The following is a 15469-nucleotide window of genomic DNA, read 5'->3' on the forward strand; positions in this document are numbered from 1 at the left end:
TTTTGGGTACTATAAGCAGTGATGTGGGAGAGCTGACTCTGGGAAGAATTCTCACCCTTAGCTGGCTTCTGCCAGTTTTCCCAGGATCCCATCTGCAGACTCCGAAGGGGATTTAAAGTAGACGGTATAGCTCCAATATCTACCAGACGCCAAGATTTTTCACTAATTTAATTTTAGTTTCCCTTGCTGTTTAAGGGAATAACATAGCAGTTTCCCCATAAAGTCCCTTAGAGTCTCATCAAGTCTGAGAGGGATCCACATGAGGGCACTCCTTCAAGGGTAGATATGGGGGTGTAAGTCCAGTAACTTGGCCGACTTTCAAGGTCTTGTAGTCTCTTTAGAGTGAAAAGATGGTTTAGACTGAGGATTACTAGAAGGAGTACTCAACTAGAGGAGGAAAGGTGGGGGGTAGTACGAGTTGAATCTGTCTTGCAGTCTTTTGTTTTAGGTATCTCTTGTGTCTAATTTTTTGTTGGCCTTTTTCAGTGAATTTTTCAATGAAGCTATTCTGGAGTTATGAAGCTTTTTGGAATTCTACATACCAATTAAAATAGATGTCCCATTTTGTTTGTTTAGGAACCCTGCTTTCAAGTGCACTTCTTAAATGATCTTATCTAATTGGAATGTTCCTCTTAATGGCCCTTGTAATTTCCCTGAGGGCTGGTAGCAGTTTAGTAGGATCTTCAGCTGCAGATGAAGTTCAACCCATATTGCTGTCCAGCCATATCTCGCTGCACATGGGGTACAACCCACATTTCTTTCAGCCATATTTTGGGGCCCCTAACCTGATGGCTCTCACACTAAGTTCCCAGGATCCAAAACAACAATCTTGTCTAATTCCAGGTTGTTTTTGATAAGATTTTGTCATTTTTTGTAGATATTTAAAACTTCGCGAACCAGTTTTTAGACATAAAATAAACATATGTGTCAGAAAGTGGCACACTCAAGTCCTTGAATTTAAGGACCCTAGTTGTTGTTGTTATTTATTTATTTTTAGTTAAGCCTTTGGATCTCTCAGAGCTAAGAAAGACGAATATGCTGCTGTATTGAAGATTGCGTGATGTTTTACAGTGTAACTCATTACACAAATTTTCTTGAGGTTGGCAGGCAACCTAATGTCGATCTAACCCATTCAGTGACCACCTTGTCCTAACATGAGGGTATTTTAGAGTTAGGTGGCAAGTACTTTGATAGCTTTCCAAGTACTCGACTTATGCCCACCAATTTTCACAGCTTTTTTCTTTTTTTTTTTAGCTTCCAAGATTTCTATTAGCAGTAGCCTTTATCCATACAAAACAAGACAAACAGTCATGTGCACTTCATCACAACAGCCATAACCGAGATGTTAACAGTGAACTGGCCAAGAGAAGGCACTGTGTGCACCGCCAGCAATTCCCAAATTGGCAACTGGGAACTGGGGAAAAGTCACAGCCAGCAGACCCCCAAAATGAGGACTGTGGATTGGCCTGGGTTTCCAAAAAGGGGTAATATATACTGGAAAACCAGTTAGATCAGGAGCTTCATGCAACGAGAGCAGAACTCAAAACAGAGAGGAAATTACCCACAGCCCTCAGAAGTGGTGAGAAAGACAGAACTCAGAAGTGTTTGTGAGTACCACGCCTTTGTTTCTCATAGTCTCTAAAGTCATGGAAAGTCTCCTTCAGTCCTGCTGGTGCCACCACCAAATCTGTTAAAAAAAAAAAAAATTCAACTGAGTAAATTTGAAGATCTAATTGACTTTTTTCAGTGATTCATGAATGGGGCAGCATCCTATCTAGAAAATAAAAAGCTTCAAAAAGCTGTAGAAGAGCAGAGGTTTTTAAAGGCAGAAAGGGGTAAGATAAAGAAGTCATAAGCAAAAAGAAAGGAATATTTCAGGCAAGGTGACCTTCCTTTGGGAGAAGATAGGCATCTATCAGATTGATTACCTTACTAGTGCTGGCCAGGAAATTCTAGGCTGGTTAAGATTACATTTGCTGGAGAGGCTGAAAATACAATTAGGTTAGGTATTATGTCTTGGTTTATTGACATGGAGCTTAGCACAGATCTCTCCATTTTGGGCCTGTTGTTTCTTTTTTAACAGAAGCAAATATTTCTTTAATTCTTGTAATAACATCTAGTTAACTTAGCTGTTTTAAAAAATCTAACAAATCAAACTATTCATAGCTTCATGAGGCATCCCTTCCCTTTACCCCTGGCTCTGTATCCCCCCAACTCCACTATTTCCTAGTGTTAACTTCTTTCTAATGCTATATATTTGAATATGGGACTTTCATGGAAAAACAATGAACGCCACTGTTTCCTTTATCTTTGTTGTTCTTTAGAGAATTTTCTGAAAGAAAATTTAGAGGGGTCCTTGTCATCCTTCTTCTTACTATTGCTGGAAGATGCTTGGTTATAATTGCCATCAAGCATTCTTTACTGGCACTGTGTAGTCTAGCAAAAATCCCTGTGAGCTGGGACGTCTTTCATTTTCCTCTTTAGTGAAATGGGACATTGGATAAGACATTCTTTAAAGTTCTTTCCACTCAAAGGACAGTCACTGTACTCTATAGCTACAGGTGACATGTAGACATAAGAGACGTTGATTTTCCCCTTTGCCTCGCTTGCTCATTCCCTTTAGCTTGTTACTCCGTTAACATTTTCACAGGTTCTAGTGCCTTTCCTTTTTTTTTTGAAGAGGGAATTTGACCATTCTGCTTTGTTTTTCTGCCACCATCTTATTTTTAAAAATTGCAAACCTTCAGAGAAGATGAAAGAGTAATACAGTGGATATCCATATACTTTACCTAAATTCACAAGTTGTTAATTTACCATTCTCTCTCTCCCTCTTTTTTCTCTCTCTCTCCCTCCTTTCTCTCTGGCTCCATTGCCTTCTCTATTTGAAAGTAAGTTGTAGACATCATGGTATTAACCTCTGTATACTTTACCATTAATGTCCTAAATGGACAGGAGTGATGCTGAAGCAGAAACTCCAATACTTTGGCCACCTGATGCGAAGAGCTGGCTCATTTGAAAAGACCGTGATGCTGGGAAAGATTGAGGGCAGGAAGAGAAGGGGACGACAGAGGATGAGATGGTTGGATGGCATCACCGACTCAATGGACATGGGTTTGGGTAAACTCCGGCAGTTGATGATGGACAGGGAGGGCTGGCGTGCTGCAGTCCATGGGGTCGCAAAGAGTCAGACACGACTGAGCAACTGAACTGAGTGTCCTAAAAGAGGCATATTCTCTTACATAACTATAATACTATATTACACTGAAAAAATTAATAGAGTAATATTTTCTGGCATGTAATTCATATTCAGAATTCCCCAGTTGTGCAGAAGTGCCCTTTGTGGCTGTGTTTTCTTTCCCTTTGGAAGAAGAGCCTTGCCTAGCCTTCTTGTTCCCTCCGTCCACTCTGCTTTCTCTCCTTTTCCGAGCTTGCCCCTGAAGGGTGCATTCACACCGCTGTCTCCTACGTTTTTATTTATCCCACCCTGTGGAATATGATTTAGACAAGTTCTTGAATGACCTCGAAATCCCATGGAGCATTTTCAGTACTTATTTTGCTTGACTTCCTGGCAATACCTGGCCCTCCTGTATACTCCCATCTTAAAATACTCAATGGTCCTTAGCTTCAGTGACAGCCTCTTCTCCTGGTTTTCCTATTATGTCTCTGTTTGAACTGTTTATGAGAGCTCCATTTTCTCCTAACTTTTAAATATTGGGGCTCCTCTGGGTTTCTCTCGGCTCTAATGCTCTCCTTGGGTGACTTTACTCCTGTGGCTTTAATTACCATCAGTATGTCAAAGCTGCTGTATCTTTATTTTCAGCTCATATCACATACTATAAACTCTGGTTTGTTGGCCTCAATTGGGAATCATTTTAGACAAGTACATTTCTTTGTAAAAGGAGACTACTGTCTCCATCTGACATTATGATCCCTCTCAATAACAATTTATAGTTACTCACTTTTTAATATGATAACGTGTTGGCCTTATTGTTTATGTAGGATTGACACTACAAACAGTTATTGCTTACATGAAACAGGCAAATAAAAAGCCAATGAACCTTCTTGTTCTTTATACCACTTAAATTCATCTTCATCTTTTCTCTTTTTACTGTGTGATTAATCCATCTTTGCTTTAGAGATGTCAAGTATGATGAGACTCTGACATTGACTCTCTAGATAGCCACTCTAGTACTTTAGAAGGTAGAAGGTAGTGCTGAAAGGATATGAAGTCCCACTTCTTTACTTTTTTGGGCCAAATTTCAGCCTTGACTAAATTCACCAAGAAGCCAGCCTTATAGTTGGATCCTGTTCATTACTAGAAAATCCTGTTACAGATACGTATCAATTCAATATAAGAAAGGGCAGTACCTCAGCCTTAATTGCCAATTTTAGGTATACCTTGTTTTATCGCACTTTGCTTTATTGTGCTTTGCAGATATTATATTTTTTACAAATTGAGGTTTGTAGCAATCCTATTGGCACCATTTTTCCAGCAGCGTTTGTTCACTTCATGTCTCTCTGTGTCATATTTTGACAATTCTGACAGTATTTTCAACCTTTCCGTTTTCTTATGGTTGTTAGCGTGATCTGTGATCAGTGATCCTTGATGTTACTATTGTAATTGTTTTGACATTTTTTAGCAATAAAGTATTTTTTAAATTAAGGTATGTACATTTTTAAAGACAATGCTATTGTACGCTTAGTAGGATACAATATAGTATAAACATAACTTTTATATGTACTGGGGAAAAATTTATGTGACTATCTTTATTGCATTATTTATTGTATTGTGGTTGTCTGGAACCTAAATCTCTCCAAGGTATGCCTGTGTTTCCTATAATCAGAACACTTCTATATGATTATGGCTTTATATTGCATTATCTTTCTAGCAGCTGCAAGATTTGAAGATTTAATGCTAATTATATTTGATCTTGGGTGAATGAATATGGCAGTATAACTCCAATTAGTAATTAATAACAAAGAAGACGTAAAACGAAATTGTAGTTAAGGTATTTAATTTTTTTTCTTGAGTGAGGATTAAAGGTCGTTATTGAATTGTTGAGTACAGCATACTTCTTACAAGAAAGTATTTTAGTGATTAAAAATAATAGTAAATCTTTTACATAGCTAAATTTATTATACAATAATTACTTAAAAATTTTTTATTTTTATGATAATGATTGTTTTAGAACAATCATTCTGCTGCTCCTTTTCAGCTGCTTCCTCCCATTTCCTGGCTACCATGGCCACCTGGAACACCTCGACCTCTCTGGGATCTTTATGATCAAATGATCGTTATCCTGTTCTCATAATCTCTCAATTTTCATTGAATCTTCTGGACTTCCCATTGTCTCTGTATCCCCACCCCTTCTTATCTTCACTTTTATCCCCATCCATTTCTCCCCATCTTCTGTTGGCTATTCCTTGAACCAGTTAACAAATGTACACAGTAATCATGTTTTAGGCCATTTAAAGGAAGAGTAATAGGTGAATTGTTTGTTCCTAGATCAGTTGCTAGCAAACTTTGGCTATATTTTCTTTTTTTAATTATTAAATTTATTAATTTATTTTAAAATGAAACAAAGATGAATATTTTTAATGGTAAAAGGTAAAACTCACAAAGAAAATAGACAGCTATTTCTTCTGATTTTTGCTTTTGTCTAATGGTTTATGATGGCTATAGTTTCTTGATGGGAAAGCCAAGGATATTAGTAATTGACTTGGATTTTTCTACAAGGATAATTCAGATTTTTTTTTATTTGAGTAGCCTTTAGAATTAGTCTTTTGTGCCCAGAAGGTTCTGATTTGAGTGTTCACAATTTCACATCCTATTTTATCCTTTAATGGTTATTTTCAGCTTTGCTATAGGCTTGGTAGGCTGCAGCTGGGGCATTACAAAAAAAAAAAATACGAGGAATGAATTAGAGTATTTTATAATTGGAAAGAATCTTAGAGATAATTCCAAATTCTCATTGTTCATATGAGAAATTGAGGACCAGAGAGGTTAAGTGATTTGCCTGAGGTTACACAGTTGGCACCTGGTTGAGTTAGGACCTAAATGGAAATCTCCAGATACAAATTCAGAACTTATTTTTATTATCCCATGTGAATGGGTTGGTGGGTGGGCAAGCATGTGAGTAATTAAAAAGTCAGAGAAATGACTTCTGTTTCTTCCCCTTCTCTGACTGGAAGGCCAGATGTTTCCAAGAATAATAAAACTATGATATCTTTTGTCATTTGGAAAAGTGATAGTTTTGTTTAAAGTATCTGTCATTGTTTGAAGACTGGACCTCAGGCTTTCCTCTTATTTCTTTCTTGTTTAAGAAAAATGCTTTCCAGGGACAAGGATGCTGTATTGTGCGCTTGCTGGCAGGGATGCCAGGGTTTGTGGAGGAGCGAGCCTTGCAGGGTCCCTGCCTTGCTTGCTGCTCAGGAAGCAGGCTTTGTGACCATCTCCTGTCTGCTGGGCGTGTATGTGCTTTGACCTGTTTTTCTGATGAAGTTGGAAGTCTCACTGGGACAGCCATACACTCTAGCAGATGGCAGATACCTGTAAACAAAAGTGACAGTGAAAACTGTGGTCCCAGAATTGAGCCATACCCTAGTCTCTCTGTGCTTTGAACAGCTGAGGCAAGAGACGCTTTCCCTCCTTGTTTAAAGTCTTTTGCTTCTAGACGGTTCATTCTTTTTCCAATTCATTTGAATTCATTTTAATCAGCTGTATCACACTCGTGTCTCTCTCCTGACTTAAAGTTACATTAAATATTCACTCATCCTGTTGCCTCCTCAGGAGGCCTCTGCCAGCAGAATTTCAAAAGCAGAGTCTTTAAATGCCTTATCATTCTGAATATAAAACTTCTTATTTAAAGGACTGTCGAATAAACTCCTATTTAAAAAACCAAACGAAGCATAAGATTCACCAATTAGCATGAAGAGAAACACAAGACAGTAAGTTTTAACTGAACAGTAATTTAATTCATTCATTCAGTCATTTAATAAATGTTTATTGCACATTTACTATGTTCCAGGGATGGTTCCAGACCCAGGGGACATAGCAGCTAACTCTGTGGACCAAAATCCCAGCTTTAATGGAGATTACATTCTAGTGAAAGGAGACAGTAACAAATGGGTGAAACATATGCTCTATCAGATGGTGACACGTGCTGTGGAGAGAAAATAAAGGAGATAGGCAGTGGGGGGTTGGGTGCCATTTTACAAGGGGTAGTCAGGAAAGGCCTCACTGAGAAGGTGATGTTTGAGCCAAGACTGTGGACTTTGAGGGAGTCTTGTGCATCCTGGTTTCCTCAAGAAAGTCTTTGAGGGTACTAGAAGTTGCTAGCCTCTCTGAAGCTGAAGTTTCCTTATGTGTAACATGGAGATGATAATACCTGTGGGACTAAATGTCTTATAGTAGACTATTGAACTTATGGTGCTACTTTGCTCTACTGTTAGTTATAGAAATAACAATAAATTTGATTTTTGTTTTGTTTTGTTAATACTAAATAGAAGAGACTTTAGTGGTCATTTATTCTACTACATCACTACGCAGATGAAAAGGCACTGAAAAGATCAATGGCTCTATGGAAGTTAAGATCTTGGGCTATGGGGTCTTTGAGACCTGGGTTCAATTCATTGCTGTCCATTTCCACTTACTGGCTACGTGCCCTTAAGTAAGTCTCCCCTAGCTTCACAGAGTGGCAAGGACTGACTACAGAGATGAGTTCCTTGCCTGGCCCTCAGTATGTGCCCAGTAAATAGCCCTGGAAGAGTTCTGTTATGCTTGGTGAGCAGAGAGCCCCTGAGATGGGAGTTGGTTGATCATGATGATGACTGCCCCACAGAAGAGACTTTGCGGGTGTGCCTGGGCTGCACACAATGATATGGTGAGAACACTTGAGTTTTCCGACATTGTACTGCCAGTTACTTGCTTTGTGATATTGAACGTCACTTGATTTCTTCTCCCTGTGGTTTTCCCCTGTAAAGGTGATGATACTTGACCTTATGCCTATTTCCTGGGGTTTTCTGGAAGCTGAATAATGAAATGACAGTCTCTGGAACCTGACAGCCTTGGAGAAGTTCATAAACAGACACCCTCAGATGACTAGTGTATACTCGTTGTACCACAGCAGTGCTAAACTGAGAGGCTGGATCGCAGCTTTCCGAACTCAAATTGTTCTTATTAGAGTCAACTCTTAATTCTTAAGTGCTAACTGGGAAAAATTATAGTCTGAATAAAAGGAGCCAGCTGGTGTTGATTACTTGTCACTCTAAAAGTTGAGCAAGGCATAAGAGACTATAGTTTAAATCTCATTATCTCTCACCTGATTTCTTTCTTCAAAGCTGTGAAGCTGCAGGATGGTTCAGAGGCTCCCAGCCCCAGAAGAGAGCCAGTGTGCCTGAATAATCTACAAGCAAGACAATACTTGTCACTATAGTTGCCATTTATTTATCAAGTGTTTTACACTGGGCATTGGACTAAACTGTTCACCTATGGTATCTCATTTCATCCTCATAGTAACTGGGAAGGAAGAGGCGGGAGTGTTCTTTTATCAGTTGAATCACAGGTGAAGAAGGTGGAGTGAATCATACTTCTCAGTATGTTGTACATTGTCATACTGGTCTGCACAAGACTGTTTCTTAGGGTAGTTCACTTTAACCGTGTACTCTTATGCTCATTCATTTACCCACCCCTCACAAATAACCAATCTCTTATTTTTAGTATCTTTTCCTTTCTGTATATTCTTATGAAACATATCTTGTGGTTTCATGTGTGTTTAAAATTTATATAAAATGGTATGTTATATTTCATTCTGTCTCTATAATTTTCTAATAACTGTTCTGACTGAAGTACTATATTTTTAAGACCCATCCACATTGTAATATATTGCTTCCAGTTGTGGCATAATACTCCATGGTGTGCATCCACCACAATCACATCTTCTCCTTCCTAGCAGTGGACAGCCAGGCTGCATTGGTGTCAAACTCCCTATTGCCACCAACAAAGAATTACTGTATCCCTATATGTCTCCTTTATGACCTGTGTGAGAATTGCTTTGGGGTGTATAGTGAAGGATGGAATTGCTACTTCATAGGGCATGCATAGACTTCATATGCCTAAGTAGTGCCGGAGAAGGAAACTAAAGCTGTGAAAGCTCTAATAACTTTCCCGAAATCGCATAGACAGTAATCAGCAGAGATAGGATTAAAAAATTCTACTCTAACGGCTGTGTCATCATTAGTCCTATTTGAGACTTGAGGACATTGTACAAAAGCATAAAGTTACATCTCATTGTCTGTAGTTTTTATGTTCTTAGAACCTAGGAATCCAGGTGGACTGATTTTTTTTCTGAAGCACCTATCGGTGCCCCCATAGCTCCATAGTAACTGTTTTTCTTTGTCTTTCATATCCTGTGGGTCTGCAGCACTAAAAGCCGCATTGGTCATACAGAACTGGTACCGAGGTTACAGAGCCCGATTGAAGACCAGACAACGCTATGCCCTCACCATCTTCCAGTCCATCGAATACGCTGATGAGCAAGGCCAGTTGCAGGTCTGTTTTGCAAGCTTGTCTCTTCTTTTGATAAAATGCTTCTCTTTACTCCTATTGTTGAAAGCATGAAAGGTTGAGTCCATTTTAATAGCAGAGGAACCTTGGTGAAAGACTTTTATAGAGGATATAGTGACATTGTTTTGGAACTAGCTATTGAGAGAGTATGATTTGGGAACAGGATGGTGTTTTTCAGTTCTGAAGTTCATATTTTTAAGACAGCTGCTAGATGTCCAGCTAACTAATAAATGGTCGTCTTCTTTTTTTCAATATGTGCCCTATTAGTAAAGTTGCTACTTCATGAAGTAAAAAATACTTTAAGGAGTTAAATAAATGGAAGAATATCCTGGGGTCAAACATAGGAAAATTCTAGAAGAAAATATAGATGGGTGGGGAAAGACTTTTTCAAGCTTTCAAAAGCAATATGTAAATCCAACTTTAACAATAAAAAGATCTCAGAAAGATCTACAATATGTTTGTTAATGAAAAATCAACTTGTGGAACAATATGAAGAATTTTATCCCATATATGTGAAAGAAAATGCAACATACAGTAAAAGTTTGGAAAATGATATACAGTAAATATTTACTGTGTCTATTTCTGGGAAGAAGTGTGGTATTGGTAGGTGGGAGGGGACTTCTCATTTTTATTCTGTATCATTTGTATTTTTCAATAATCGTATATTTATAAATTATCACACAATATAATTTAAGTAAATTGTTATATGAAAATAATAAATATAATTAAAAGTAATTAAAATTTCAAAAAGAATTAAAGAAATTTCTGAATTTATTCTTGGTAGCTATAAAAATTATATACTATTATTTAGTCAGATAGTCCCTGAACAGTTTACAGCACTGACTGTCCTTTTAAGCACTGTAGAATATAGTGACGGAGATTAAGGGAGAGTGAGCTCTTAAATTGATATGCTTTATACACAAATGTTCCAGTATTAGTACATTCTTTAAATATTGAGTCTTTTTTAATAACAAATTTATCGGGGTATAATTCACCCATTTAAAGTAGACAATTTAGTGGCCTTTAGTTTATTCACAAAGTTGGGTAATCATCACCACGATATAGTTTAGAACACTTTCATCACTACCCCCTTCAACAACAACAAAAAACCTCTACACTCATTAGCACTCACTCCCCATTCCTGCCCTCTGCCTTCCCTGACAACTAACTGCTAATCCTTTTTTTGTCTTTCTGGATTTGCCTTTTGTGGCCATTTCAAATAAATAGTCACACAGTATGCGATCTTTTGTGACTGGCTTCTTTCACTGAGCATAATGCCTTCAAGGTTCATCCATGTTATAGCATGTGTCAGTGCTTCATTCCTCTTTATTGCTGAACGTTATTCTGTTGTATAGATCTAGGACATTTTGTTTATCCTTTCCTTAGTGGATACATCATTTGGGTTGCTTCAACTTTTGTTGTCTATTATGAATAATGCTGCTATGAATATTTGTGTGCAAGTTTTTCTGTGAACATATTTTTTTCAGTTCTCTTAGATATATACTTAGGGGTGGAATTTCTGGGTCATTGAGTGAGTCTGTGTTTAACTTTTTGAGTAATTACTAAATTGTTTTCCAAAGCAGCTGCACCATTTTACATTCCCACCAGCAGTGTGTGAGGGCTTTAATTTTGCCACATCTGTGTCAACATTTATTATTATTTATGTTTTTGATGATAGTCATCCTAGTATATGTGAAGTAGTATCTCATATGTGATTTCTATTGACTCTTAATTGACAAATCCATCAACAGCTTTAAAATCATACATTTTGGTATTTGTATGGAAGGTTTTCCTTCCCAGATCTACTCCCAGATTGATAAGGTTCCTTAGTGTTCACTCTTCATAGGAGATGAGGCTTGGAAGTTACTTGTGCTGTATACATGCAGGTCTTTGCAGATAATTTGTAGTCACAGAGGCAGTATCTTGGTGATGGTTGGAATGCTGGTAGATTTCCGTCTTTCCTTCCTCCCTCCTTCCCTTCCTTCCTTTCCCAAATATGTTTGACATTTAAGAATATCTCTTAAAAAAAAAAAAGAATATCTCTTACTCTCACCATCAAAAGAAGAACATAATGAAAAAAAAAATCTAGTAGCTGTCTTAGATTGGTTTCTTAGCATCAGAGTCTGAGATAGGGCTTCTTGTACAAGTGACTTCCTGAGAGGGCATTGGCAGGAAAAACCTGTAAGGGAGCGTGAAAAGCAAGACAGGATGGAGGGAAAAGCTAGGCAAAAATATGGTTTCTGGAAAAGTCTGACCTCAGCCTGATCCTGTTGGGAGATCTGAAGTGTGGAATGTGTCAGATTGTCCCACCAATGGCAATGGAGGCGGTGGTCTGGGCTGTGATACCCTTGCTTCAGTTAGTCATTTCCTATGGGCAGTCCCCCAGGAGGGGGATATCTGATATCCTAAGCAACTCTGCAGGGGTAGTACTGCCCATCGGCTGAGGAAAGTCCTGGGGAGGAGGAGGGCCAGCAAAGACGGGACCCAGTAACATCTATGGCAGCTTGGAGATGAGAACCTCAGAGAAGTAAAGGGGACTCACATGGAACACCAACAACGTTTGCCACAGTACCTGTTTGGGGTTCATTAATTGATCGGTGTATTTTTATTTTGTACAGCTCTCCAACTTCTTCTCCTTCATGTTGGAAAACTATACACGTGTGCAGGAGAAAGAGCCAGGTAAGTAGAAACTCTAGTCTTTTGAAAAGCAGTCATTAAATATTGAATTGTCTCATCAAGGAATGTGAACTCTGAAAATGGGAGAACACTAAGAAATTAAAAAGATATTGTCTATGTGACACCAAACAACTGGTGAAATCAGTTCAACTGGCTTTTTCCATCCGATTGGTGTCAACTAAATGACCATTTAGTTTTTTTATTAAAAAAAAAAATTAGATTTCATTCTACTTTAGTGTGTTGAGTATCTTCTCTGAACCACAACCTACTGATGTACAGTAGTAACTTAGTAAAGAAGATCTTATTTCTTATCCACAGAACTTTTGTGCTGAGAGATCAAAATATCTTGACTATTTCATGAAACAGATCTGAGGGGGTATGGAAGATTAAACATAGTGGGCACCATCATGTTTCTGTTTTCTCCATAGCTAGCTAGCTGTCAGTCTGTCTATTTGTCTGTCATTTATTTAGTCATTCTGGAATGATAACTAAATAAATCATTTCAGATATAGACAATGTAAGTGTGATTCAAAATGATTTTAAAACTATAGTTATTCACAAGCCATGTATTCCTCTTGCAAATTAATCTGCCTGTTGTTGTTGTCAAGGTAGACACTTGACTTAGAAACCTATTCTTCTGTAATTTGGACCAGCTATTTTTTGCTCTAGTTAAAAATGTGTATGACATCTAAGAGCATCTTTTAATCTATTGGGCGCCTTTCAAAGTGGCAAAAGAATGGTGTTTTAATGGTATGCTCTGAGCTAAGTACATATGTGTGAAACTAATTGAAGCATTTAATGATCTGTAAAAGGTTTCTGAATGGTAGAATAGCCAAACTGGAGGAGTGGGGAGTGGGTGGAAGTGGGCATTTTGCCATTTTTTTTCTTTTAGATAATTACAATTTGAAGACAGTTTTTTGTGCTTTGTGTTCTTTGGCAAAAACATTTCTGAGAGGAAATATAATAATGATGGAATGAAATAGCCCTCTTTCTGCTAATGACCTAATATTTTAATCTGGACTATGCATCAGAATCGCTGAACGGAGATTCGTAACTACAGATGGCTGGGTTCCAGCCCAAAGATATTTACTCAGGCTCTGTATTTTTAAAAATCTGCTTTTAAAAAAATTCTGTAAGTGATTTAAAAGTATTTTTAAAATTTTATCAGAGAAGGGGACAGTGGTTTATAATCTTATGTAAACTTCTGTGGAAGAAAAGTATACACATTACAGAAAAGTACACAAATGATAAATATATAGCTTAATCAATTTTCTCCCAGTAAACTCAGCCTGTAACATGCCCCCAGAACAAGAAGCAGAGCATCATCGAAACCATGGAAACCCCCTCCCGTCTTCCTATACTCACCACCCAGTCCCTGCACCCCGCCACTACTTTTCTGCCTCCTAGGTTAGTTTTGCTTGTTTTTGAACTTCTCTGTATAAATGAAAGCATATCGTCTGCTTCTTTTACTTGACTTCATATTTGTGAGAGTCATCCATCTGGTCATTCTTATTGCTGAATAATAATTAGTTTTATGAATATACCAAAATTTATCCATTCTACTGTTTATAGACATTTGAGTTGTTTTCAGTTTTGATAATTTAAATGGTGCTACTATGCACATTCTTGTACCTGTCCTTTTTAGTGAACACATGCATTATTTTCTTTTGCTGTATATTCATTTTCAGTTATCTATTGCTGTTAACAACCGCCCCCCCCCAAATTTAGTGCTTAAAAATAACAGCCATTTTTCTTTTTGCTTGTGATTCTGTGGGTTAGGCATTTGAACAAGGCTCAGTGGGGATGGCTTGTGTGTTGTCTGTGATCAGTTGGGCTCACTCAGCATGGCTGGGTTGGGGAGGGAGGTCCAAATGGTTTTATTCACATGTGTAGGAGTTTGATGTTAGCTATGAACTTGGTTATCTCACTTTTCCTCATGCGGCCTCTGTCCAACAGTATTTCCTGGACTTATTTACATGGCCTCTGGATCCCAGGAGGGCAAAGGGAGAAGCAGCAAGGCCTCTTTGGTCCTCTGCTCAGCAACTCACACAAAATCAGTTCTGCCATATCTTCTTAGTTAAAACAAGCCACAGGACTAGGTGCGGATTCAAAGGGGTTAGGAAAGATCCATCTCTTGAAGGAGCAGTAGCAGCAGCGTTCTATTGTGAAGGGATATGAATTTAAGGAGGAATGATTTGTTGGGGACTCTTATTTATGAAGATGTACCACAACCCAGGAAAGGGGATTTGCAGTTACAGGGCATACATACATATGTTCAGCCTTACTCGGTACTGATAAACAGTTTTACAAAATAGTTGTTACAAGTTATACTGCCAACAGTGTATGAGAGTTCTAGTTGTTCAGTGTCTTCATCAACACTGGAAGTTATCAGTCCTTTTCATGTTAGCCATTCTGGTGGGTATGTAGTGATACCACATTTCTGCTTTAATTGGCATTTCCCTGGTAAGCAGAGAAGTTGCTCACCTGTTTGAATGTTTAGCAGTCATGTGGACATCTGGTTTGTCAAAATGCCTGTTCAGGTCTTTTACCCATTTTTCTTTTGGATTATCTGCCTTTTTCTTACCAATTTGTAGGAGTTCTGTAAGTATTCTGAATATGAGACTGTGAATCTTTGTTAGATAAATTTATTGCAAATATTGATCCTCATCTTTGGCTTTTATCCATCCCCTTAGTCTTTAATCTTTAAGCGGTGTCTTCTGATGAGTAGACATTCTTGATTTTAATGTAGAACAGTTTTTTTCTTTTATGGTTAATGCTTTCTGTATCCTGCTTAAGAAACCTTTGCCTGATATGAGTGTGTGTGTATATGCTCATTTGTGCAAAAATACAGAAGAAACCTACAGGATAAATCAGAAATGAAAGGCAATATTTACCTACAGGGAATGAGGGAATGGAGGGGTGAGTGGGAGCAGGGCAGAAAGAACAGGTAGAATAGGGATTAGGTAGGAGGGATGAGCAGAGAAGGCAATGGCACCCCATCCAGTACTCTTGCCTGGACAATCCCATGGGCAGAGGAGCCTGGTGGGCCGCAGTCCATGGGGTCGCGAAGAGTCGGACACGACTGAGCAACTTCACTTTCACTTTTCACTTTCATGCGTTGGAGAAGGAAATGGCAACCCACTCCAGTGTTCTTGCCTGGAGAATCCCAGGGATGGCGGAGCCTGGTGGGCTGCCATCTAAGGGGTCGCACAGAGTCGGACACGACTG

The 15469-nt window shown here is 38.3% G+C and overlaps 1 protein-coding gene across 6 annotated transcripts in view; it reads left to right on the plus strand.

The window, feature by feature from the left end:
* The window catches only part of PPEF1 (protein phosphatase with EF-hand domain 1), a 143534-nt gene that overhangs the window by 56288 nt on the left and 71777 nt on the right, over positions 1-15469 (plus strand). For all 6 annotated transcript variants that reach the window (XM_043459289.1, XM_043459293.1, XM_043459291.1 and 3 more), the window contains 2 exons: positions 9423-9550; positions 12184-12244. In XM_043459289.1, the coding sequence (XP_043315224.1) occupies positions 9423-9550; positions 12184-12244 (189 nt within the window). The remainder of the gene's footprint in view (positions 1-9422; positions 9551-12183; positions 12245-15469) is intronic.

Source organism: Cervus canadensis, chromosome X (genome assembly GCF_019320065.1).
Source record: "Cervus canadensis isolate Bull #8, Minnesota chromosome X, ASM1932006v1, whole genome shotgun sequence".
Taxonomy (NCBI): Eukaryota; Metazoa; Chordata; class Mammalia; order Artiodactyla; family Cervidae; genus Cervus; species Cervus canadensis.